The sequence below is a fragment of the Ailuropoda melanoleuca genome, chromosome 13, assembly GCF_002007445.2.
Source record: "Ailuropoda melanoleuca isolate Jingjing chromosome 13, ASM200744v2, whole genome shotgun sequence".
In the NCBI taxonomy this organism is placed as follows: Eukaryota; Metazoa; Chordata; class Mammalia; order Carnivora; family Ursidae; genus Ailuropoda; species Ailuropoda melanoleuca.
Window position 1 is genome coordinate 49,767,323 of NC_048230.1, and position 27,511 is coordinate 49,794,833.

Sequence of the window (27,511 nt, forward strand, 5' to 3'; positions counted from 1 at the left end):
TAAACTGGATTATATCAAGATTAAAAATCCCAGCTCTATGAAACAGTTGATTCACAAATGGAGATCAAGCCACACAGCAGAGCCTTCCAATACACATAATCAATGATGGACTCATATCCAAAATAAACTCTAAACATAATTAAGAAAAAGGGAAGTACCTCAACAGGAAAATAGGCAAAAGTTCACAAAAGAGGATATTCAGATATTTTCACATAAAAATAAATAAATATCCAGAAAGGGGCTCAACTTCATTAACTGTTGATCGTAAAGGCAGATCAAGACTCACACGCAGACGTGGAGTGACTGGGGTTCCATATACCGCTGGCGTGAGTGTCTGCTGGTGTAGCCACTTTGAAGACTGGCGGCAAACTCCTACTGAACACCTGCACACCCACTGACTCAGTGATTCTTCTTCTGGGTATAAACAGATGTGACAAACATGCGTGCGCGGTGTGTGCACACCGGATATGACGTGAATGCTCACAGACGTACTACTTGCCACAGCTCTGAACTGCAAGCAACTACTCACATACCTATCAACAGGGTGGATAACTACACGGCGGGTACTCTCCCTGCTACTGCTACTGCTGGTGCTGTGCGCGCGCGCACACACACACACACACTACGGTCATGAGGATGAGTCATGCAATGATATGGATGAGTCTGACAAATGTAACGTACAGCTAAAGAAGCCACATAGAAAAGAGGACATACAGTATGTTTTTAAAAAATATAAAGTATAAAAACAGGCAAAACAAATCGGAAGAGCCAGCAGTCCAGACCGTGCTTCCCTCGGGGGCAGGGGGACGGGGAGGGATTGCAGCGGCACGGGGGAGAATTCTGGAGTACTGCTGGGTCTCGATGTGTGTGCCGCCTGTAGGAGTATACTCAGTTTGTGCAAATTCCTCCTCTTTTACAGTTCGAAGCACCCTTCTGTCCATATATTACACTTCAATAAATGCCAGGCACTGTGCTAACGCAATTTTACAACATCCAGTAAACAATAAACTCAATTTACTTCTCTCTAAATTTTTCTAATCTTTGTGAACATGTATTTTCTTATTTTTCACAGTTAAAATGAGTATGTACATGCTAGTTTTTAAGATTTTTTTTTTTTTTTTTTTTTTTTTTTTTTATTTATTTGACAGAGATAGAGACAGCCAGCGAGAGAGGGAACACAAGCAGGGGGAGTGGGAGAGGAAGAAGCAGGCTCATAGCGGAAGAGCCTGATGTGGGGCTCGATCCCATAACGCCGGGATCACGCCCTGAGCTGAAGGCAGACGCTTAACCGCTGTGCCACCCAGGTGCCCCCATGCTAGTTTTTATACAAGAATTTTCACTGTTGGCATAACTCACTCCCTTCCTGTTCAATACTGCGGGAGTAAAGACCACATAGAACACAGCGTTACTTCTGGCACCCTCACAACACCACGCACTTAGGTATTTTAGCTCGACCTGAAAAATTCCCGACTGGCCTCATGTTGCCTTTCAAACATGCATCTCGGTGACCATTTTTACAGTGAGGAAGACAACGACACCAGGGCTTCAAATGCTGAAGGGAAGGAACCGGACGAGAGGCTGCAGGCCAGCAGGCCAGTGGCCCCAAAAGATGGCAGATGGGCTCGGTAGGCCTGCATGGTGCTTTGAAAACATCTCAATGGCCAGATCTAAATAGCAGGACACATTACATAAAACCCAGATATCCGAACAAACTAAAATAATCAAAAAAGATAAAAATAACCCCAGTAGGGGAGCCTGGGTGGCTCAGTCGGTTAAGCATCCGTCTTAGGCCTCAAGTCATGATCTTGGGGTCCTGGGATTGAGCCCCGCATCGGGCTCCCTGCTTGGTGGCAAGCCTGCTTCTCCCTCTCCCTCTGCTGCTCCCCCTGCTTGTGCTCTCTCTGTCAAATAAATAAAAATCTTAAAAAAATATATAACCCCAGTAATTAATTGGACAACCAGGAGCCTACATTCCACTGTGACCCCGCCTGTTGGAGCAGGGCCCACATGTACCAGCTGTCAGAGTCACCAGGCTTTCTACTGCTCCCACGTCCCAGTGCTAGTGGCCCGTCCCTGGCTGGCCCTGGTGGGTGCTAGATTTTGCACTCCCTCCTCTACATGATGGCCAAGCGCGCTCCCAGCCTCATTCATCTCTGACCTCACCCAGTAAGTTCACCGTGCCCTGCCGGCTTTCTCCTGTTCTCCACCTGGAAGTCTGACACGTCAAGTTAACGTGAATCCCAGATCTTCGCATAGCCTGCTCTGTCCGATCTCAGCTCCACCATCACCTGCTCCGAGAGGCCTTCGCTGACCATGTACAGACACTCCTTCACTTCAGCCCACATTATGGTTTCCTATCGCTGCATACCGTCTTGTTTCTGTGCTCACAGCCTGTCTCCTGCAGGATGCGTGTCTCAGGAGAGCAGGAGCTGCGTCTGTCTTGTTCACCACCGTCTCCCCTGAGCCTGGAACTGTTCTCAATAAATATTTTGATAAATCTGAATGAAATGAATAAACACAGATACAATCTGTAGAGGACCCCGAAGGGGTGTGGCAGCCTCCCTCCATCCAGCGGCCTCATGTTAACACTTCTGGAAAGGGAAGGGGGAAGGGTGGAAAGACAGGCCTTACTTTCTACTCGCCTGGTATTTATTTATTCTTGAGGGTTTCCTTATAGTGGAGTCCCACTTGCATTTTATTTCCCTTTATTGTTTTGTTCATTTTCAATGACTTTGGATGACTAACTGAAACACATTTAAAGAGAGACTGAGGGAGAGGTGGCAGCTTCCAGGACCTCTAGGCCCTGCGAACTGTTTACTCGGTAGCAACACTCTTCGAGAAGGGCTGCAGTCACCAGGCAGCAGCTCCCCAGCAATTAGAACATAATTTGAGACCCGGCCACCACTCTTATGTTCTCCCACACGGTTCCGCTGAGAACAATGGCAGAGACCAGACCACTCTATGTGTGGAGGGAATTCTCCCCAGCCGTGTAATTCTGTATTAAGGCACTCTGCAAAGAGAAAACCCAGAGGGCACAGAGATACTCACTAATTTCTATAAAGAGTTCATTTATGTTTATCGCGTTTTTTGCGCTGGTCTCCACAAAAATCGCATGGATGGAGTCGGCGTAGTCCTTGGCATCTCTCTCCATGACTTCTCTGGAAGGCAATAATTGTAAATCAGAAATTCTACCCTTCAAGAGCTGAATGTTATCCCCACCTACCCAGTATTAACCAGATTCGTGATGACAAAGGATGTCATGAATGGCTAGTGACTGAGCCCTGACATGTGGTCTTCCCAATCACACCACTTCTGTGGTTCCACAAGCACAAAACCGAACTCAGCACTACTGGCAATGCATCTGTCTGATGGAAAGATCACAGAACAGCAAGGGTTTCTTTCCCTGCCAAAGTCAAGTCCTTGCTCTGGGAATCATGGAAGTGGTCCAGAGACTTCCAGTAAATGTGCTTCCCTTAAAGTGTGTATGTTCTCCTCGCTCAAGCACCTGGTGTCATGGGAACTGGGGGCTGCACTCATCTCAGATAATGTCAAGTATGATGTGACCGATGTTTTCATAAATCACACAGCCGTGCCTCTCTCTCTCTCATCTACTCACCCCCAAATGTCTGAACTTTTAATTTTTGTCTGAAACTTCAGGACTCCGACTAAACAAAAAGGAATTTTTCCATGTCAGAGACAAAAGCAAGATTCTTATACTGGAGACTGCTCAGGAAAAAAGGGAACGTATAACCAGCACTGTTGTCTCCTGGTCTCATAACGCACCTGACGTCGATAAGATCACACTTATTCCCGGCAATAGCAACGACGATATTGGGCGGGCCGTGCTGCCGGAGCTCTTTCACCCAGTTCTTCAGCGTTGAGAATGTCTCCTGGAACACAAAACACGAAAGTGACTGGAGGCCGAAGCAGCCAAGAGAGAGCTTTCAAAACAGTCTACAGCAAATGGAAAGGCTTACTTCTTTTGTGATGTCGTAAACAATGATGGCCGCAGCCGACCCTCGATAGTACATTGGCGCTAAGGCACGGAACTGCAGAGGAGGGGGAGAAAGAAACAACAGAATTGGGAAAGCGGGTTAAAGACATTTCTCACCAGACTTTTAAGCCCAGTGGTCCTGCACAAAAGGTAATCTTTCTCTTAAGCCCGAGCAGATGACACGGTGCCGCAGGGCAGATGAAGCGGCAATTACCAAGGGCAAGAAACTTTTCACGTAATGCTCTCAGAGGACAGTTTACAGTACAGTTTTATAGGAATTAAATATGGTGCTATAAACAATTGTTTCAGCTAAAAAGGCTTTTTAATTGAACTCAATGTTATAATTCCCGAATTCATTTGTTCAATAGTCTTTTAAACTTTGGCTTCCCAAACTACCAAGGAGATAAAAATAATACTGTAAATAGTTCTCCAGAGAAGTGGCTGCATTTGGGTGCCCTAAAGATAAGCCTGTAATCTAAATGCTGATTGTACTGCAGAAATGAGTACACATTTACATTCGCTACTTGGATGAGTTTATAACTTGCTTGTTTGATATCCACACACGTGGCAATTCCCAAATGCGGGTACAACTCTCATTTCATTTACATGACTTTCACTCTGTGCCCATGGCCCCTTCCCACCCCCCACCTCTACCCGATGACAGGGAGGGAAGGGATGGGAAGGGGAGGCAGAGGGATAACTGCAGGGCTCAGTCAACAGGCCACCTCTCCTGATGAGCACGAGATGGAAAGTGGAAAATGTGCGGCTCTACCCAGTCAACACTGATCCGGGCATTCTGCTCAGTGGCTGTGATGCCCGTGCTTGCAGCCAAGAAATTTATCTATACTAGATCTTTGTCTTAGACCCTGACTTTGAAACCTGACTCCTATGGCTGATGAGATACCACTGTGCTCTCATCCTGCTTCTCTGTTCTGGTGGCTGACCCCCAAGTACAGGTAGGAACTGTCGTCAGAGGCGAGCATCCGGGGCACCATACAATTCACAGACAGAGTTGCAGATTCTGCCGCTTCTTATCCAGTGAGCTTAACCTTTGGCTTCTACACTTTAAGTTAATTTGAGTTTTGCAAAAGAAAGTGAAATTATGACTGTAAACTCCAGGAGGGAAGAGAGGAAGAGAGCATGTCTGCTTAGCATATACCATTTTATCTCTGGAGCCTGATACCTGGCACACTACAGGTAAGCAAGAATTGGTGAATAACTAAGGGCTGTGTAAGTATGAGGTGATGTTCAACTAAATGCCAGACCAGATGTCCACACATATGAAGCTTTCCTACTCATTGTGAGAAAAATCTCTGCACTGGGGTGAAAGCCCAATAACTTCCAATAAAACAGGTTAAGCTGGAGACAGAAAATAACAACACTAAGGATTGTAAGCAAGAAAGCACTACAGAATAGGAAACATTATTAGATGGAGAAGGCTCTGGGCTGACTTTCATGGGGTGAGGGTTAGCGGGAGCATGCAGAGAGCACAATGGTAATGGTATTAGCTTTCCTTTCACTTCCGTTCCTTCACTTCATTCATTCATTTTTACATATAGCGGATACACAACGTTATGTTAGTTTCAAGTGTACCACAAAGCGATTGGACGAGTCTATATGCTGTGCTGTGCTCTCCGTAAGTGGAGCTACCAATCTGTCCCCATTCATCACAATTACAATATCACTGACTACATTCCTTGCGCTGGACCTTCCACCCTCGTGACCGATTCATTCCACACCTGGGAGCCTGTACCTCCCACTCCCCTTCCCCCATTTTGCCCACTTCCCCACCCCCTTCCTTCTGGCAATCACCACTTTGCTCTCTGTAGCTATGCGTCTGTTTCTGCTTTTTTGTTTTTGTTGATTCTACATATGAGTGAAATCACATGGTATTTGTCTTTCTCTAACTTATTTCACTTAGCATTATATCCTCTAGCTCCATCCACATTGTTGTAGATGGCAAGATCTCATTTTTTTTTAATGACTGAGAAATACTTCATTTTACACACACACACACACACACACACACACACACCTGTTTATCCATTCATCATTCGATGGACACTTGGGCTGCTTCCATATTCCTGGCTATTGTAAATAATGCTGCAATAAACAAGGGTGCATCTATCTTTGTAGATTAGCGTTTTCATTTTTTCCAGGTAAATACCCAGCAGTGGAATTAATTACTGGATCGTATGGTAGTTCTATTTTTAATTTCTTGAGGAACTTCCATACTGTTTTCCATAGTGGCTGCACCAATTTACATTCCCACCAACAGTGCAAGAGGGTGCCTTTTCTCTGCGTCCTAGCACACTTGTTGTTTCTTGTCTTTTTAAGTAGGCTCCACATCCACCGTGGAGCCCAATGTGGGTCTTGAACTCATGACCCTGACACATCAAGCCCTGAGCTGAGATCATGAGTCAGATGCCTAACTGAGCCTAGCAGTCTATGTGATACCTGCCACACTGACAGATGTGAGGTGGGATGTCGTCATGGTTTTGATTTGTGTTTTCCTACTGATTGCTGATGCTGAGCATCTTTCCGTATGTCTGTTGACCATCCGTATGTCTTCTTTGGAAAAATGTCTATTCAGTTCCTCTGTCCATTTAAAAAATCAGATTATTTGTTGTTGCTTTTTGGGTGCTGAGTTGTGTAAGTTCTTTATTTATTTTGGGTATTAACCCCTTATAAGATATATAATTTTTAGCTTTAATTTTTGATGTTATTATGCTGGCAACATCCTTTACAAGGTTGTTGGTTTTTGATTTTCTTTAGCATTTAAATTTGTAAGGTAAAATTCATGGAGAGAAATGCAAAGACCTTAAGTTACATAAAAGACCTTGGGGTGCCTGGGTGGCTCAGTTGGTTAAGTTAGATAAAAGATATTAAAGTTTTGATAAAATGACTAATGTGTATGCATATCCATGCAAACACAATCCTACCAATATGTAAAATATTTCTATCAGTACAGAAAGTTCCTTAATGCCCACCTTATTATGCCCCTTCTTTATTCCTGATAATCACTCTTGTCTTCAAAAGGCTACCTTACTGACATTTGCGGATATTGATGTAACCACAATAATTGCCACTTGGTTATGATTTGCGTAGGATATCCTTTTCCATTCCTTGATTTTTAAGCTATGTTTCATAGTGAAGGTATTTCCCTTATATAAGGAAGTATATTATATGTAAAGGGACTGAACATTCTGCTTAAAAGGCAGAGGTGGTCAGAATGCATCAAAAACCACGCTCAACTCTGTGCTGGTTATAAGGTCTACCGTTCTGCTGTTTGTTTTATATTTGTTCCATTAAAAAAAAAAAATCCGTTTTTCTTTTCCTCCCCTCTTTTGCATCAACTATTTTTTAGTATCCAATTTTAATTTATCAATTTGCTCACTAGCTTTTTAGTTATACCTTCTTGTATTTTTAAGCAGTTGCTCTTATAACTACATGTTTTTTTCTCACAGTCTACTTAGAATTTAAAATGCACCACCTCACATAAAATAACACAACGTTGCAAGAGCCTAATTTTTTCCCCACTGTCCTCTGTGCTGTCAAATATTAAAAATCTACATACATATGCTGTAACCTATATAAACCAATGTTATAATTTTTACATTAATAGCCAGTAAATAAGTTAAGAAGACAAAAAGATAGATTTTCCTGTTTACCACTTCTAGCGTTCTTATTCTTCCTATTGATATGAGTGACCGCCTGGTGGTGCTTCCCTTCGGCCTGAAAAACCTTTCTAGGGCTGCTGCCAAATCCTCTCAGCTTTTATTCTTCTAAAAAGGTCATTCCTTGGACTTCATACCTGAAAGCCAGTTTTGGCAGATGGACATTTCTACTTTCAAGAGGCTTGTGCCCCACTGTCTTCGGGCCCGCACCACCTCTGCCAGAAGCTGGGGACCACATGCGTGGCTGTTCCCTGTGCAGTGTGTGTCCGTTATCTCTGCTGCTTTAGTGGTTTTCCTCTTTCGCTCCGGTTTTCAGCGGTCTGTGTGGTTTCCTTTGTACGTACAGGTTTGTTAGAACTTCTTGGATTTATGAGTTGATATGTTTTACCAAAATGGGGAAATTTTCTCAAAGTATCTTTTTATTGTTTCCCTTCTCTCTTCACAACTTCTGGGTCTCCAGTTACACACATCAGGCTGTTGGGATCTGTCCCCATGGTGCTGAGACTGTTCATGTTTCCCACTCTGTTCTTCCGATTGGCTAATTTGTTTTGCCGGTCATCCCAGGGACTTTCCATTGTAGGTACTGGGGTCTTCGGCTTTACCATTTCCATTTGTTCGATCATTAGTTTCCATTCTGTGTGAGAATCCCCACCTGCAGTTAAGTTGGTAAGACTACTCTTCCTTTAAGTCTGTGAGTGTATTTATACTCTCTGGCTTCTGTGATCTTCTCTGAAGTGTTAAGACCTGGACGATCACCCTGAGATTGGTTTTGCACACGGTGAGGGTGGGTCTGCTTGTCGTTCTGGGCCATGGTCTCTCCCTGTAAGGCCTGCCGTTCTAAAGTTTCCAGGGAAGCTCCCACTGTCTCTCTGCTGTGTCGTTGCCGCTCTAGCCGTTGTTCTTCTGTTAGGTTCCTCGATGTCTTCCCTGTGCACTTGCAGCGGGGAGTCAAACGAAGGCCTGAAGGGAATTTTAAGCAGATTTTGGAGCTTCCTTCCTTGCTGGATCCATCCAGCAAGGATTTGTCCCTTTCCCCCCAAGCTGCTCTAGCAGCATCGAACTCTGTCCTCAAATACCACAAACTAAAAACCGGGCCTTTCTGCCTGAGTCCTAGCTATGCTGTGTGGCATGGACTAGAGCGCGCCCTCTGGGGAAAAGCTATACCAATACGAGCCTCACCTGCTCTAATTCACTCTGCAGTCTCTGACTGCATCTGGCAGTGCCTTCGGAGACTTGTTTTTTAATGGTTTGTCCAGGGTTTGTGGGTAACTGTTATCTCTAGGAGGGTTAGTCCCTTATAAGCCACCCTGCCATTACTGACACTGAAACTCTTTCCATGACCTTTTGGCATAAAAGTGGCAGATTAAAAGAGACTCAAAGGATGTCAGCACATCTCTCCTCCAAAAGATCAAGGTTGGCAAAACCTTTTCTGGGAAGGGCCACGTAGCAAATATTTTAGGCTTTGTGGGTCACATGATTTTTTCATATCTATTCAACTCTACTACTGAAGAGTGAAAGTTGCTCCAGATGATGTGTAAACAAACAAGCGTGGCGGTGTTCCAATAAAACCAGGCAGCAGGCTGTATTTGGCCAACAGGCCAGAGTGTCAACCCCAGCTCCAGAGGATACTCAACTACCACACGTTTCCCTGATTTTATTTATTTAAAATTAAAAAAAAGATTTTATTTATTTATTTTTGCCAGCGCACGCGAGAGGAAGAGCGAGCGAGCGAGCATGAGTGGGGGGCAGAGGGAGAGGGAGAAGCAGGCTCCCCATCGAGCAGGGAGTCTGATGCGGGACTCAATCCCAGGGCCCCGGGATCACGCCCTGAGCCGAAGGCAGACGCCGAACCGACTGAGCCCCCCAGGCACCCCGCTTTCCTGACTGTAAAACATGAGGACATTTCCTTGTTCCCACGACAATAACCGAGTTTGTGCCGCCTGGTGCTCTGACCCCTGCAAACGGTCATCAGGAGAAACCATGTGAAGATTCATATACCTACGTCTAAGGACTGGAGGCGGTATCTATTAAAGTTCAGTTAAGAGGCTTTCTTGGAAAGTATTTGAAATGTTCTTGCTCCATTTATGGTGTGTTTATGGTATCTGTGGTGCTCGTTTGTGCATGGTGCTGGGTCTGTCTCCAAGCTACTGTGGGAGTCCTTGTTAGTGAAGGACGATTGGGGGAGGAATGAATTCGTTTAGGATAGCAAATAGGGACAAAAAGATCTGACGAAGGCACTCTCTTGAGAAAATAAATTGAAATTATGAGAAGAAGTTGAATTTCATCTGATGTTTGGAAAAAATTAGGGTTTATCATTGCAACCTGGAGCTAGTTTCCTGAATGAACACCGAATGGAAGCTGACTGAGGACTGTGATTCTTCTGATCAAACTATATGCTAGCACAACACGACGTCTACCTTTCATTTCATGTTTGACTCTCCTATCTGATCACAAAAAGGGAATTTTTGCAAAAATATCTGAGGACTCCATCAGTTTTTTCTAGGCTGCTCAACTCTTTGGTCCATAAATCATTATCTTCTGAAACACTTACATCACATCCTGATCAGTATTTCCCTTCATTTAACAAGATCCCCTACCATCAGCAGGCTTTACATGACATTTGTGAGGTTCTCCAAAATCACTCTCATTGACTTAATGAAATCAATCTGCAAATCAACTGCAACTGGACCATCAGAAAGACAATCCACCTGCCAAAACCACAGATAGCAACGGACACGAGAGTCAAATGGGGAAAGGATGTTTGAACGGTCGGTTCTTCAGAAAGGATTCTCTTCTCATTTTATGATGCCTTTTGGTTCCATGATGAGTCTTACTATTGTAGGGAACTTATTAATGTAGGGAGCAATACATATGCAAATATCAGAAATTAATAATTTGAGGCATGCAATACTCACATGGTAACAGCAGAGGATCTGTCCTTCCTTATCTGTGCAAAAGTAGGGCTGGCAATAAATTGACAGAAATCCACTGACAGCAATAATGTGCGCCCGGGGCTAAGAGGACAGACATGAATACAGTCCCTGCCCACAGGGAGCCCACAGTCTGACAGAAGACAGACAAGTAAGGAAATAGGAGACAATCCCATGGATGGGGGCAATCAAAGACAGTGTAGGATACAAATAAATACTCTGAAGAGTTCATCACTGACTGATTTGACCAGCATCTGAGCATCAGTGCTTTGTCAGGCAGTGGAAAATCGGCAGTGAACAAGACGCGGGTTCCAGCTCTTGTCAAAGTTCAGTAGACAGATCACCTAATTACAAACTGCAGTGAGGGTCCTGAGGAAAATAAATAGGAGGCAGTGATGGAGAATGCACTGGGGCCCTGCTTAGAGCAGGGGGGTTAGGGAAAACTCTGAGGGTGTGTCACTGAACCTGAGACTAAAAGACTGAGAAGGAGCCAGCCGGCCATGCTCTGAGCAAAAGTAAGAGAGAGTTTCAGTAGAGGAAACAACGTACGTGAACGCTTGAGGCAAGGATCTTGGGGCGTTGGAGGAACTGAATGGAGGCCAGTGGGCTGGACACAGTGGGTAAGAGGGAGAACGAGCCAGGAGGGCAAACCGAGGCAAGAAGGCAGAGCGGGCTGTGCAGGGCTTTGCAGGCCCCAGTTCAGATCTTGGCTATCTGAGAGCAGTGGGAAGTCACTGAAGGGTATTAAGCAGGAAGACAACAGCATCTGATTTCTGTTTTCAGAAGATCCCTCCAGGTCCCGTGAGGAGAAATGACGCAGGGTTGCAGGCTGGGAAGAGGGAAGTTGGGGACCAGTTAAAAGGCTACAGGGACCCTGTAGTGAGTCTCAGGTGGCTGAGCACAGAGTGCTGGCAGCAGAGGTGGAGGGAGGTGAATGTAATGATGTACACTTAGAAGCCACAGCTGGGAGGCACGCTGATAGAACAAATGTGAGGGGCAGTTGAGGACGGAGGAATCAAAGGTGACCTCCAGACTCAGATTTGAGCAATGCGGGCAAATGGTAAAGCTGTGACTTGTCTGAACATAGCAGGGATGGTTAGGAAAGGCCCCCTTGAGGTGCCATCAAGGCGAGTTTTGAAGGCTGCATATGAGTTTTCTCGGCTGAAGTGGGAGGGAGGGTATTCCGAGCATAGGGAACAGTGCATGGTTAGAAGGGTGAGGCCGTATGGCATGCTGGAGAACTGTAAGCAGTTTGGTCCAAAAAGATAAACTAGTGGGAAGTGACAATGGAGTCAGGCTGAGTCAGGTCTGAAAGGCCTGGCTCAGGGCAAACTGGCAGTAAGAACAAGTTCCCGGATGTGTCTGGTATGAGGCTCACAGAATTTCAAACCGAGTGTGGTTAGCTGTCAGATGAGCCCCGGTGACCTGGCCAGCCTGCACGTGAACTCCTCCCTGCAACGCCCAGCCGGAGGGGATGCTCAGCAGCTAGTGCTCCTCTCCTGACGACCCCCACAGCACGGGGTTCCACCGGGCCGTCCTCCGGACCCCACATGCCTGCCTGCCGTTCCCCATGCCAGCCCCTGACTAAGTGACCTGCTTCAGGTGGCGGGGAAGGCAGATTTGCATCTCAGAGCAACTACCCTGGTGCAGAGTCAATTAGAAGCGTGGAAACAAGAGGCAGGCAAACTAGCTAATGACAACACTTAGAAGAATCCTGCTATTATGGCAGTAGTAAGAGAGAGGCGTAAAGCCCTGTGCTATTCTTCATGTTCTAGAGAAAAGAGATATTCTACATCACTGTGTATGCTAGGACAGGCTCCGATTCAAAGTATAACGGAGTCTATGTTATAGCACGATTCATTATGATGAGGGTTTTGCTGTATCATCAAATATATGGGAGGGGGTAACTGAAACTTGGGATTCAGTGAAAGGTACATATATTACTGGTATGAAGAGCCACAGGTGTTCTTGGCTAATAGGACAGACACCAGGGCTGTGTCTATAGATATATTCATGGAGACCATGGGAAGCAACACTCGTGAAGGGTGGAAGAGTGATGGTTAGCAAAGGTCTGGCTGTCTTCAATGCTCCATTCTAGATGCACAACACAAAGTAGGACGAGTGTGGACTGGGAGATTAAGCAGATGTATCTCAGATGAGTCACTGGACGCAGGGCATGACATCTGGTGTTAAAAAAAAACAAACAAAAAAACAAACACAACAGAAGGAACCAAACAGCAAACTTAAGACATTAAATCTGTACAAATGTATGATGTCTATGTCTAGGACGACCATAATGGCTTGTTTTGTCTTCCCCCATTTGTCTGTGATGGTGCTTGTCAGATTTTATACCACACACAGTATCTATGCTGTCTTAGATAAGACCGTGATGACGGACGACCTCTCCTGATTACTTCCGGTGCACGTCTAGGCGCTCACGACAGCACCGTGCATCCATCAGATGTCCTGTTTTGATAGGACTGTTTGAAAACAAAATTAAACAGCAGCTGAATAATGGGGTGGCTGCCAGACGCACCTCGACAGGGACATCAGACGTCGGGCCCAGAGGGAAAATGAGGAAGTGGGCAGCGTCTGTTCCTTGCCCTACCTCCCCACCCCTTGTCTGATGCGGGTGGGCCTCACCAAATCGCACTCTGCACTGAGAGGCCACGGCCCAGGCCCCACCTCTGGTTCGGGCTCCTCCTCAAGCAGATAACCATCTTGGACAATTCTATCATCAGGCATTTATTAAGTACCTATTGCTCGGCTCTGAGTTAACTCATCCATTTCACTTAAATCTCCAACTTTATATGCTGTAAAGTTCCCTCTTTAGCTTTTAAAAGGCAGCTATAAATGAGATGTGCTTAACTCTCTCTTTCTACCACTAATTCTTTATATCTTTGCTAGAGGATGGAGCCCCAAATTACACACAATGTTCTGAGCGGGATTTTATCAGGCCTGTTAGTCAGCATTCACTTTAAGACACTCAAAAGTATAAAAATGCCCTCAGTGCTCATTATCACTTTCTCCATCAGTGGACTTTGTGGCTCTAATTGAAAAGAAAAAGGCTGGCCGATGCAAATGGAAAGCAATGTGTCTCTGGCGCACGGAAGAGAAGTGAGTAACGTGAAATGACAGGGACACTGACAGTTAGGTTGGAGCTTTAAGGTGGGCCTCAGAAAAACACATAGTAAATTAAAGGGCAACTTACTCGTTCTTGTCCAGCTGTATCCCAGATTAGGAATTTATGTAGCTCATTTTGGTACTGGACAGTCTTGGTCATAAAAGATGCCCTATAAAGAGAGACCTAAATGATCAGAACACAGTTATTTAAAGCACGATGCCAGTCCCAGTTGGAAACATCACTTAGACTTAATGCTCAAACTCCCGCTCCAGCCTATCTCTTAATCGCGGTCCTCTCTGGAGTATTTATGGGATGCTTGGATGCTAGCTGCATATTCTGGGTCAAAATGAAGCATTAGGCATATCTGCCCAGAAGGTCTTTAGTTTGTGATCGCCTAAGCTCCGTATCAAAAGAACCAGAAATAATCTGGCAATCCAGACATCAGCCTCCCTTGTAAAATACACAAAAGTGGTTATTTAAAAAGACGGTATCATGGGAAAACTTTTGAAAAAACCTGTGCGTCCAGGAAACGAGTGCACTAGTAAAACATATGGGCCAGTGGGCTTTGTTCTCCCCCATTCCCAAACCACACGACCATAGAAGTAGCTGAATGAGAGGTAATGTAACACTAGAGTTAACAAAATTAAGATGCCAAACAAGGAACAGGAAGATGGCTGGAGCAGCGATGCCCCCAGTGACCACTTCTGAGTCTTGGGACCAGAAGAGCCTCTCGGCTGACCTGCAGGCCACATAAGCCCTTTGGGCCTCATTGTGCCCTCGAGGTTTCTGTGTGCAGGTCACTTTGCTTACTCTGAGGGGCCGTTCTGCCCAGGAGCCTTGGAAGGCTCCTATCATTTGGGGGTCCTCTACTTTTTGGAGAAGGTATGAGGAGCCACAGGGGTCCAGAGGACATGCCTGGAACGAAGGGGCCCCTGGACACGGGTTCCAAGTCCTGAGGCTGGGTTCGGCTCCAGCGCTATCTTCCACCCCCACCTCACACACAGAGCTCCCTCTTGGGAAGTCCTCAGTCCTCCAGACTCCTCCAAGCATCCCAGGCCGCTCACAGAACCGAGAGATGATTATGCCTTCTTTTGTACTCGATAACAAGCCTTCTGGGGCTGAGGGGCGAGTTGTACTCTTGGAATCATACCCTAATCATCTTAATCAGGACATGAACGCAATGGCTAGGCATTTTCATATATGCTGGATGTCTGAAGTGTTTTTGAGGATTCAATTAATTGTGCAAGTTATTCAAGAAAGTGCAAGCTCAAATCCATAGAAAGACTTTCCGAAGAATCACTGAGCTTAGGTAAGTATCAGAATCCTTAGTTGTAAAGGCTTAAACTCTGATACAGTGAATTCCCAGCAATATTTATATCAATTTATGGTTTAGCAAGCAGCCTCCGAAATAGTGACAGCGATGAGGAGGGGAAACTAGGCTGGGAAGCAGGATCACATTTATTGGATAGGTACCATTTACTGGATAGTTATTTACTGGAAATTTACCCCTTGGTATCCTCAGTAAAGTGCTTTATGCACAGAAGGTGCTCGATAAATGGTTATTGTATCAAGAACTTTTGGCGACCCACCAGGATTAAATCAGGATGTGCAACATGATTTCTCACTTAGGAAAGATTTAAGCATTCAAAAAGCCTTGTTTATTGTGAGGATTAAATGATATGATGTATGCGGAAGTGCTTTGTAAACTGTACAGCACTAAACCTATACAAGGTATTATTATTAGTATTTAAAGGCAGCTCCAGAAAATGTTTTAGTTTAGACTTTGCAATTAGTCCTAAAAGCTTACAACTCAACTCTCCATCAATTATGGCTGTGATGTTACATTTAAGAGTGACAACAGGCACCCAATAGAGGCCTATTAACAGAGCCAATGCATCCAACACATCTATTTTGGCTGCTCAAAGAGCAAGAGAAGAAATATGCTTCAAGCAGACAAAAAGCTGAGAAAGGTATATGAAACAATTAAAAGGAAATGTTTCATTTCAGGATCAGAATTCACTGAAGTTCAAGCTACCTGCCAACCATTTCTCCTTTAATGAACACACAGATTCATTCCTCAGACAGGAGAAAGACACACAAAATGGCAGCTGTAATGCAATGTAAGCATCTTAAAGATTAAAGCCAACCTCCTGTCTGACCTGAGACCATCCTTCCAGCTCCCCTGCCATCGTCACTCTCAACACACCTCCTCCTTGTCTACACTGAGCTCTGGTGAGCCCAAAGCTCTCTACTTGGGTCTTCTTGGGTCCACAGCTGTTGGCTTCTTGTCCTTTAACCTGGCATCACTTGCTCACACTGCCAGTTCCTTAAGAATCTTGTCTGTCCTTCCGTCTTGACCACCCAGAAAGGCCCCAATGCGCCTCTGCACCTGCTTCTCCTCCAGGGCTGGGGTGGCTGCCTTGCTGGAGGAAAGCCGCAAAGCTACGTGGATCAGTGGGAAGACTGTCCTTTTTAAGCTGGGCCACCTCTTAGGCCTCCTGTTCCACACAGCAATTACCCCTAGTTACTAATAATTCTTCCTATGACTTCTTTCCAGCCCCCCTCCCCACTTCCTACTACCCTCCTTTCCAGGGCAGCAGGTTGGTTCAGCCTTCTCAGAAACAACAGAGATCATAAGCCCTCAATCCCCCAACATGTTCCCCAGTCAACCCTCCCAACCTGAGAATCAACGCACTGCAATTCACACTGACTGTGATTTCCGCTCTTCTGACTTCAGCGGAGTCACAGAGGTCTTTTCCATTGTTCTGTCTGGGCCACCACAGTCAAACATGGTCTTCTGCTCCCAGTCTCAAGTCTTTCCAACTGTTCCTCCTTCTGCCTTTACACTGACTGTTCCTTTTCCTTGAATGCTCTTCCCCTGGCTCACCTATGGCTAGATGCTCCTCATTCTTTTGGTCTTAGTTCAATTGCCAATGATCACAGAAACCTGCGCCGTGCACCCAAATCAGGCAGCTTCCCACTCCAACTCCACTCTGCAATCGCACACCGTCCTGTTTTGGCTTCGGATGCCTACTACCATATTGGTACACAATGTCTGACTGGCTTATTTGTGTGTGTGTGTCTTTTAATTTACCTGTCTAACCCAGGGAAAATTTAAGCTCCATGAAGGTAGCGACCTTGTTGACCTTCTTCCTCTGTAACTGGGGCATCTTCCTCGCCTACCTTCTCCATGCTACCCAGATTTCTGACAAAGCATTTTACCACCTTCCCATCAACTACTTTGCTTTCCATTACTTTAACAGTGCCAGGGCATCTTGGCCAAGCACTTCTGGAAGCATGAGGTGAGAAGTGCTTCTGAAGTGCAGGTAGAGTTGAAATTACAGGTGACCCAGGCTCTTCAACTGCAGCCAGGTAAGTGGCCTCTCGGATGTGAGGGATGTGGTTCAACAAGCATGGGGAGGCCTTCCTGCCCACTCCTGCCCAGCCACCTGCTCCCAGCTCTCTGCTAGGCAAAGGGAAAGAGGCAATACTGGGCAGCTGCAGTGAACAATCACCATGTCCCTCCATACTCAGACCTCTGGAATTCTGTTAAGGAAGCAGCTGTGGCACTTTACGGGCTCTCATGGCGGCTGCTGGCTCAGGTGCTGAGTCAGGAGCTCCTCCCCACCCCAGGCCCCAGCTCAAGCAGCTATGGGGAGATGATCGCACTTGCCTTGCCTCACCTCTTCTTAGCCCCACAAATGCCTCTTTATTCCAACAAGCATCTCTGTTAATTTTTGGGAATCTGAAATCTTGGTATATCACACCTGTAAGAACTATTTCCTCCTCTTCGGCATTTGGATTTGGTTAGTCAATGCAGTGGTAACACCTGGACTTAGGGCCAGGTACGGGAGGGGGTGTTGCCCAGGTGACCCCTACAGAGCCCCGGGGCAGAAGGTCTCCTGCATGACTCACCTGGATGAATCCCTTCCCAAGATACACATTTTTATCTGTTGAGGACAGCACTTTTGTAAATCTGATCGACTTTACTGAACCATATACAATCTGGATACTTCGTCACCATCTCACACTTACCGTGGTGAAGACAGGGCTTTTCCACATCCCCCAACAATAGTCCCAAACTCCTCATTCTCAATCAGAACACTATGCCTGCCTTCCACAGATCAGAGGCTGGTCTGCAACTACTCTTTGTCCTTTGTTACTTGCATCCAGTTTTGAACTGTCTGGTTCTTCATTTTATATTTGATCTACACTTGAACCTCAACCCCTGAAATAAATTCATAAATTGGACCCTAATCTTTGAGCAGGACTACTACAATTTGTCCCTCCCATCGTCACTCGAGCTCCAGGATCGTTCCTTTAGCATTTAAGTTAAATGATGCAGAAGGTATGATAACTTCAATATCTTGCTTTTTGAAAAACAGGCAATGGCTTTCTGCCATCCAAATGATACATTTTTATTTTCCAGCCTGCCATTTACTTGTCTGATAACCTTATTTTTCACTACTAAACCATCTCTCTTCACTCTGCTAGGCAGATCTTATTACCTCTTTAATCTAAAATTCCCACTAGCATTATTTCCTAAAGCTAGAATGCCTTTCATATACTTCTCCATTTTTCACGACATTCTAAAAATATGACTTCCGTGCACACCAAGTAGTCACGATCCTTGGTCAGAGTACGTGTTCCCAATGAAAATACTTGCCACAAGGTGTTTTAAAAGTGTCTTTTCTTTAACTGTAGTAGACTTGGTTAGCTTTCTTGGAGCACAGGTGTGCCCTGCCACCACACTCCAGCACCTCACTTGACTGCAAGCCCTTTTCTTGGAATGGCACAGGGGATGCGGTCATCCCTACAACGCTACACGGTGCCTTTTAAGGATGAACAATTCGACATATTTTAAAATTAATGAAGGGCCATAGCTTCTAGCCAACTCTAAATCGCGTGCATCTCTAGGTGATATACAGGGACAGAAAGCCACTGAATGTGCCAAGACTGAGACATCAGAAGACCACCAGTCATTCCTCTACAGGACATACCCAGGGGTCTTCAGAAGAGTTTAGGATAGTGCAAGGAACTTGACAGGTGCTCAGTGAGAATTAACTGGACATAAGGGCATGTGTGGCTTCTGTTATAGCTTTAAAGAGCCAGAAGTCTTTGGGCATCCACAAATTCGGCTGCTTCTGTGGGCTCTGCAGTCAGGCCTATCTTTAACCCTTCCTTCAAACCTGAGCATCTCTTAGGCTAACCAGGTCTAAGGGTTAATGATCACTCTGTATAGTTCGTCCTTCTTGGCTGTCCCTGCACGACAGATGGTTGCTCCACGGGTTCATGGCCACCTGATGCAAATCCTTTAGGACGTTCCACGCTTTTGTCATCTTAACTACTTTTGAAAAAATATTTAAAATAAAGGAAAACGCTACTTTAAACATAAAGATAACTAAACTTGATAACAGTTTAGCCCCCCTTTCCTAATTTTGTCAAGAATAACTTTTAGTAATATAAAACCTTTCACACCATAAAATCAACGACGATGAAGCTAGCCAGCTGCCCTGACAAAGTGTTCATTATTGTCAGCTATTCTCATACTTTTACATGTGTGACCCTTTCAGTCCTTACTGTGAGTCTCCGGGTTGGGTTTGACTCTTCGCTGCCATTTTGCAGACAAGACATTGGGGGGACAGAGCCAGTGAGTGGCGCAGCTAGGATCCTTGGCCAGGTGCCAGACCGTCCTTGGAGCCATAGCACTGCAGTGCCGTCGTGCACTGGGCAGTCTACTTTCTCGAACATGCGGCCTTCTACTGCATGGCAGGAACGGCACTCACAAGCAACAGGGGTCTAACTCCATCTGTGCCCCCAGGCTGCTCACAGTGGGAGGACTGGTTGGGTGAACAGACAATTAAAAGGCAGACACTCAGTGAGCTCCTGAAGGACGGAAAGAGCTGTGGGAGCACAGGGGGAAAGTCAAGTCTAAGTACCTAGGTAAGTGGTGATGCCAGGTGTGGGAGGCTGAATAATGCTCCTGCCCCCACAGAATGTCCACACCCCAATCCTAGAACCTGTGATTATGTTACCTTGTAGGGCAAAAGGGACTTTGCAGATGTGATTAGGTTAAGAATCTTGTGATGGGGTGAAGCTCCTGGATCGATGATCTAGTTGGGCCCAATGAAATCATGAGGGTCCTTGTAAGAGATGGAGGAGCTGGAGCCAGGGAAGAAGGTGATATGAAGATGGAAGTGAAGACCAGAACAATGCGTCCTGAAGATGGAAGAAAGGACTACAAGCCAAGGCAGCCGCTAGAAACAGAAAAAGGCAAGGAAAACAGATTCTCCCCTCAGCGGCTCCTGCCAATACCCTGACTTTAAGCCAGCGAATTGGACTTCAGACTTCTGACTTGCAGAACGATAAAACGATAAATCTGTGTTCTTGTAAGCCACGAAGTTTGCTGTAACTCGTTAGAGCAGCGAGAAACTAATACACTACGGAGGACTTCAGATAAGAAACCGAGAAGGAGGGTGTTTGCCCAGCTGATAGGGACAGTGCCCAAGGGGAAAGGGGGTCGTAGTCTATAAAGATAAACAGCAGGAACAAAAGCACAAAATTGTGAATGTACAAGGAGAATCGCAGTGGCTCTACACGGTTAGACTGGGCAGGATGGGGTGGTAAGTGCAGTTCAGTAACCACAAAAAAGGCTCTGGGCAGGGTGGGGACAGACAGCCGGTGAAGGTCAGCAAGCCACTGCACTCTTAACACTGATGAGTGTCTACTCTGTGTGAGGCCCCATTTCCTGTAAGTTAGCAGCTCCCCCAAGGCCAGGGCTCCACCACCATCACCATTTCTGCCCTATCTGTGTTCCATCTGTCTTACTTATTACTGAATACTGTAAAAAAATCTCTTTCCTATTTCTTAACTTTGCCTTGTCTAAGCAATAATACTGGTAAAATTAAAAACCCACAGGTTTCATGGACTAGTTTTATTTTGCCTAACAGACAATACAACACTCGATATAAATTTAAAATGTGCATCTGTGCACCATCTCAAGTCATTCACAGATGGTGATTTGGGAAAGGCAGCTAAAAGTCAAGGGGAGCCACTGAAGGGAAAGGGATGGTGTTATCAGACCTGTTTTAGAGGTGAATTCTGGAAGCAGGAAATAGACCTTTGGGGTGCCTCTGTCAGATACAGGCTCTTAATAAGCCATGGAGGAGTAAGATGGCTCTGTTTTTAAGGACCTTGCAGGGTGGAAGTGGATGTGGCTATGTAGGTGAAACCCGGGAAACACCAAGGAGTGAGAACATGGACAGACGGAAGGAAATGGGCAGACAAGGCAAACAAAGAAGGGAAGCAAATAAGGAAGGGAAACGATTCTGGAGGAAGATGGGTTAGGCTCAACTCTGAGGTTGACACACAAAAGCCACAGGGTTTTGACTGACGTGAGGCAGAGGGACAGCAGAAGGGAGTCTGAGGCCAGCTTCTGTCAGCTGAGGCCACTGTGTGTGTTGAGCTCCTTCAGTTATTTCCAAATTGGAATTGTCCTCATTCATTTTCTGAATAGGTAATATAGACTCCTATGTTTCATTACCCAAGACGTACAGAACAGGTACAAGCTGGAATGTCCCTTCCGTCCAGATCTTCAATTCCTCTCCCTGGAAACTAACCTCACCAGCTCCTCAGGTCTCCTTTCAGAAGTGCTCTAGTAGGGGCGCCTGGGTGGCACAGCAGTTAAGCGTCTGCCTTCGCCTCAGGGCGTGATCCCGGCGTTACGGGATCGAGCCCCACATCAGGCTCCTCCGCTATGAAGCCTGCTTCTTCCTCTCCCACTCCCCCTGCTTGTGTTCCCTCTCTCACTGGCTGTCTCTATCTCTGTCAAATAAATAAATAAAATCTTTAAAAAAAAAAAAAAAAAGAAGTGCTCTAGGTTTACACAAGTGCAGGTATATACAGTGTCCCCTGGACCCTTCATGTATTTTTGACACAGACAGTGGCATACAGTCCATATCTCTGATTTGTTTCACTCTACCCTATACCTAGGAGATCATCCAACAGAAATATATAAGGTTTCCTCAAGCTGGCTCTTCCCCTTTATCGTATTATCCTGAGTGACTGCCCCATAAATAGTATAGCCAGACCCCTACTCACCAGCAGTGCTGCTGTGACTAACCCTGCACAATTATTCATCTTGGTGTTTGGAACTCATACGAGCTTATCTGAAGAATAAAGTCCACGACAGGGAGTGAACTGCTGGGCCAGGGTGTGGGATGAGCACAGGGAGCAAGAGCGCAGACTGTGCAGCCAGACCCCCAAGACCACCCTGCTTTGGCGACGAACTGTGTGTCATTGGGCAAGTCAACAGACCTCGTTCTGCCTCAGTTCTCTCATTTGGCAACTAGGAATAACTTCAGTACCTCTAACACAGGGCTTTAAAACTATAAAAAAAATTAACATATTTTATTGAAGTATAAATATCATACAATAAAATGCAGAGAACAGACTTTCCGTTCAATGAGTTTTGATATTTCATAATGTCTTGTAACTACTGAACTATGGCCCCAAACTAGATACAGAACGCTTCCATAACCCGAGAAAGCTCCCTCATGCCCATTTCCGCTTCACTCTTGTACCCACCCCGGCAAGCCATCTGTGACCTCCACTTCCCAGATTCGTTTGGATTGTCCTTGGATATCATATCCTCTGTTGTGTCTAGCTTCTTCCATTTAACAATGCTTTTGAAATTAACCTATATTACCTGGTAGTTAATTCTTCTTTATTGCTGTATGGTATTCCACTGTATGAATATATTACTCTGCCCATTCTCATGCTGAAGGTTGTTTCCAGTTTTGGCTATTAGTAGTAAGACATATTGCACGAGTCTTTCCATAAGGGTGTATTTTATTTTTTCCTGGGTAAATACCTATGAGGGCAATCGCTGAGTCACAGGGTGGATGCATGTTTAACTTATTTGAAAACAGAGAAGAGCCCTTCAAAGCAGCCATATCATTTATACTCCCACCAGAAATGCATCAAATTCCAGTTGTGCCACATCCCCACCAACATTTGGTTGTTACTCTTGAATTTGAGCCACGCTTTAAGGACAAGGCCTGGATGTCCACTCTTACCACTACTATTCAGCATTGTATGGAGGGTCTAGCCAATACAAAAAGGAAAAAAGTCACAAAGATGGTAAAAACTGCAAAACTGTCACAGGTCATACAAACATGATAGCATATGTAGAAATGTACAATGCTCTTCGGAGTCCATAAAACATGTAAGTGCTAGAAATAAGAAAATTGACATTTGATGGAGTCACTTACATGGCTGGGGTTAAGTTTACCATCTTGGCATTTGTTCCTAACCTCCTTTCCGATAAATCACTTTTTTTCTTTTATTCTATTTTTTCCCTTATATTGAATTTTTAACTATACCTCTTTTTGTGTGACCATTTACATGACTTCTCTAGAGATTATAATACGAATCTATAAATTCTGGTCTATTTCCACATAATATGCTATTTCATGAACAACTCACAATGTATGACAGTCTAATTCTATGTATCCCCCTCCCACCCATTGTACTCTTGTTGCCTTATATTTAACTTCTTCATATGCTATAAACACAGAATTTGTTATTTTTATTTTAAAAGCCAGTAGTCCTTTTAGAATTTCTTTTAGCATTTCTTATGATATGGGTCTGGCAGATTCTCTCAGCTTTTGTCTGAGAATGTCTTTATTTCACCTTTATTATTGAAGAAAAAAAATTTTTTTTTTTTACAGATTTTATTTATTTGTCAGAGAGAGCGAGTGGGTGCAAGCAGGGTTCGTGCACGCAGGCTCCCCGCTGAGCAAGGAGCCTGATGCGGAACTCGATCTCAGGGCCCTGGATCATGACCCAAGCCAAAACCAGATGCTTAACTGGCTGAGCCACCCAGGCGTCCCTATTGAAGGAAATTTTTGCTAGATACAGAATGTTTGCTTGGCAGGCCCCTCTCAACACCCTCCAAACTGAAGATGCTCTATCACTGTCTCCCGGCCTCCAGTGTTTCTGCGGAGAAGTCAGCGATAATTCTTATCAACGTTCTCTCACATATTACGTGTTTTTGTTTTTGTTTTTTTTAACACCCCCCCCCCCCAATTTGGTTTTAAGATCTGCTCTTCGGTTTTGAGCAGTCTGACTATCGCATATCTGGGCTATGTTTTGTTTTGTATTTATCCTGATTAGAGTTTAGAGATATTTTTGGATTTATAGATTGATCACTTTCATCAATTTTGGAAAGTTATTGCCCTTTATCTTTTGAATTCTTTTGTTCCATTCTTTTTCTTTCTTTCTGGAATGCCAATTAGGTGTATGTGAATGTGGTATAAGGAATATATGTTTGGTCTTTGTTGCCAGGTTCTGACACAGATACCTTAAATCTCTTGGAAATTCCAGAGTGATAGGAATGTCTTTTGTTCTAATGAGGTGACTCCTAGTGGGCTCCCAGACAGCCCCGGGACTGGGGAGGGATGTGCTGGTTGCTAGAAAGACCAAATATTGATTAGCAGGTTGGAACTTTCAGTCCTATTCTGCTGAGCACAGGGAGTGGTGAGGGGCTGGACAAGGAGCTAATCATCAAGGGCCAGCGATCTGATGCACCACACCTAGTAATCAGACCTCCATAGACATCCCTTAGCCGAGGTGTCTGAAGAGCCGCTGGGTTGGCGGCATAGCCCTACTCCACCGACAAGAAGCTCCTAGGTTTGAGGCCCTTCTGGCTCTAGGTACCTCTTCATCTGGCTGTTCACTTGTGTCCTTTACAGTAAAGTAGTAAATGTAAGTAGAGTCTGTTCCTGCATTCTAGGAGCTGTTCTAGCAAATTATCCAACCCGAGGGTGGGGGGCCGTTGTGGGAACTCTCAACTTTACGGCCACGTCAGACATGAGTGCGGGTCCTTGATGCTTGCACCTGGCATCTGAAATGCCAGCAGTCCCGTGGGACGGAGTCTGATGCCACTCCAGAGAGTTCCTGTCAGAATGGAACTGAATGGAAGAATACCCAGAAGCTGTCTGGAGAGCTGGAGAATGGGTTGTTGGTGTGGAAATAAAACATACATTTGGCAGAAGAGCTGTGACGAGTAAAAACAGTTCGTGCTGAGACTGTCTGACAGTGATCTACAGTGATCCCAAATGTTTTTTCATCACTGTTAACTTTTCTTCCCTTCGTGTTTCAGTTTGGGTACTTTCTACTGACCCGATTTGATATGCAAATTTTAGGAGAGGAACTCAGACTGGACATAGCAAAGATCAGTACACCAATCAAGATTTTGAGGAATTCTCTTGGCTTTCCAGTTCCTCACCTGGATCCCTGTGCCTTGGCCGCTGTTGCCCTGTGTCCAGTGAAGGCAGAGACCCCTTTGGAGCTCACCTGCCATGCTTCAAGTCTTCACAGCTGACAGCTCAAGTGCTCCCACCTACAGCAGACTGTCCCTGTCTCTGTTGGGATCAAGAACCCACGGATCGCTTCCCTCTTAGAAGTGGTTTGTCACCTTCTCAAGTTTAGTTCATATTGGTTTCTCTGTGAGCTCAGATACCTAATGGGCTTTTATTTACTTTTTTTTTTTCAGTTTTTAAATTTATTTAAGTAATCTCTACACCCTATGTGGGGCCTGAATGCTCAACCCCAAGATCGAGTCACAAGCTCTTTCAACTAAGCCAGCCAGGTGCCCCTCTAATGGGCTCTTAAAATCTTATCTGGCTTGTTTTTTGGTTTTTTTTTTTTTTGGATGAGAATCTTGTGCCTCTTTATAACTGAATTGAAAAACACACAGGGCTGTTTAAAGGCTGAGTTAGTACATTTAAAGTCTATAACATAGAAACATGACTATCACTACTACTTAACACATCACAGTGGTTGCACCAATTCACACCCAGTGGCGGACTTACTGACAAGGTTGGATGAGGTCTTTGGGGCTGAGAGAGTGGAAAGAGGAATTCAGGGGCAGACACATGGAGTCCCAGGTGTCTCTGCAGTGACACAGCAGTCATCTGGAGTCACTGGAGAAAGGTGGCTCTCAAGGCTGTGAGTATGAATGAAATNTTTCCCGTTTTTTTTTTTTTTTAACCCCCCCCCCCCCCAATTTGGTTTTAAGATCTGCTCTTCGGTTTTGAGCAGTCTGACTATCGCATATCTGGGCTATGTTTTGTTTTGTATTTATCCTGATTAGAGTTTAGAGATATTTTTGGATTTATAGATTGATCACTTTCATCAATTTTGGAAAGTTATTGCCCTTTATCTTTTGAATTCTTTTGTTCCATTCTTTTTCTTTCTTTCTGGAATGCCAATTAGGTGTATGTGAATGTGGTATAAGGAATATATGTTTGGTCTTTGTTGCCAGGTTCTGACACAGATACCTTAAATCTCTTGGAAATTCCAGAGTGATAGGAATGTCTTTTGTTCTAATGAGGTGACTCCTAGTGGGCTCCCAGACAGCCCCGGGACTGGGGAGGGATGTGCTGGTTGCTAGAAAGACCAAATATTGATTAGCAGGTTGGAACTTTCAGTCCTATTCTGCTGAGCACAGGGAGTGGTGAGGGGCTGGACAAGGAGCTAATCATCAAGGGCCAGCGATCTGATGCACCACACCTAGTAATCAGACCTCCATAGACATCCCTTAGCCGAGGTGTCTGAAGAGCCGCTGGGTTGGCGGCATAGCCCTACTCCACCGACAAGAAGCTCCTAGGTTTGAGGCCCTTCTGGCTCTAGGTACCTCTTCATCTGGCTGTTCACTTGTGTCCTTTACAGTAAAGTAGTAAATGTAAGTAGAGTCTGTTCCTGCATTCTAGGAGCTGTTCTAGCAAATTATCCAACCCGAGGGTGGGGGGCCGTTGTGGGAACTCTCAACTTTACGGCCACGTCAGACATGAGTGCGGGTCCTTGATGCTTGCACCTGGCATCTGAAATGCCAGCAGTCCCGTGGGACGGAGTCTGATGCCACTCCAGAGAGTTCCTGTCAGAATGGAACTGAATGGAAGAATACCCAGAAGCTGTCTGGAGAGCTGGAGAATGGGTTGTTGGTGTGGAAATAAAACATACATTTGGCAGAAGAGCTGTGACGAGTAAAAACAGTTCGTGCTGAGACTGTCTGACAGTGATCTACAGTGATCCCAAATGTCTTTTCATCACTGTTAACTTTTCTTCCCTTCGTGTTTCAGTTTGGGTACTTTCTACTGACCCGATTTTATATGCAAATTTTAGGAGAGGAACTCAGACTGGACATAGCAAAGATCAGTACACCAATCAAGATTTTGAGGAATTCTCTTGGCTTTCCAGTTCCTCACCTGGATCCCTGTGCCTTGGCCGCTGTTGCCCTGTGTCCAGTGAAGGCAGAGACCCCTTTGGAGCTCACCTGCCATGCTTCAAGTCTTCACAGCTGACAGCTCAAGTGCTCCCACCTACAGCAGACTGTCCCTGTCTCTGTTGGGATCAAGAACCCACGGATCGCTTCCCTCTTAGAAGTGGTTTGTCACCTTCTCAAGTTTAGTTCATATTGGTTTCTCTGTGAGCTCAGATACCTAATGGGCTTTTATTTACTTTTTTTTTTTTTTTTTTCAGTTTTTAAATTTATTTAAGTAATCTCTACACCCCATGTGGGGCCTGAACGCTCAACCCCAAGATCGAGTCACAAGCTCTTTCAACTAAGCCAGCCAGGTGCCCCTCTAATGGGCTTTTAAAATCTTATCTGGCTTGTTTTTTGGTTTTTTTTTTTTTTGGATGAGAATCTTGTGCCTCTTTATAACTGAATTGAAAAACACACAGGGCTGTTTAAAGGCTGAGTTAGTACATTTAAAGTCTA

At 45.1% G+C, this 27,511-nt stretch overlaps 1 protein-coding gene across 2 annotated transcripts in view; it reads right to left on the reverse strand.

Moving 5' to 3' along the window:
- Positions 1-27,511, reverse strand: part of RAB22A (RAB22A, member RAS oncogene family) — a 58,369-nt gene that overhangs the window by 8,786 nt on the left and 22,072 nt on the right. For both annotated transcript variants that reach the window (XM_034641938.1, XM_034641937.1), the window contains exons 3-6: positions 13,813-13,894; positions 3,978-4,049; positions 3,784-3,890; positions 3,049-3,158 (exon numbers count right to left, since the gene is read on the reverse strand). In XM_034641938.1, the coding sequence (XP_034497829.1) occupies positions 3,049-3,158; positions 3,784-3,890; positions 3,978-4,049; positions 13,813-13,894 (371 nt within the window). The remainder of the gene's footprint in view (positions 1-3,048; positions 3,159-3,783; positions 3,891-3,977; positions 4,050-13,812; positions 13,895-27,511) is intronic.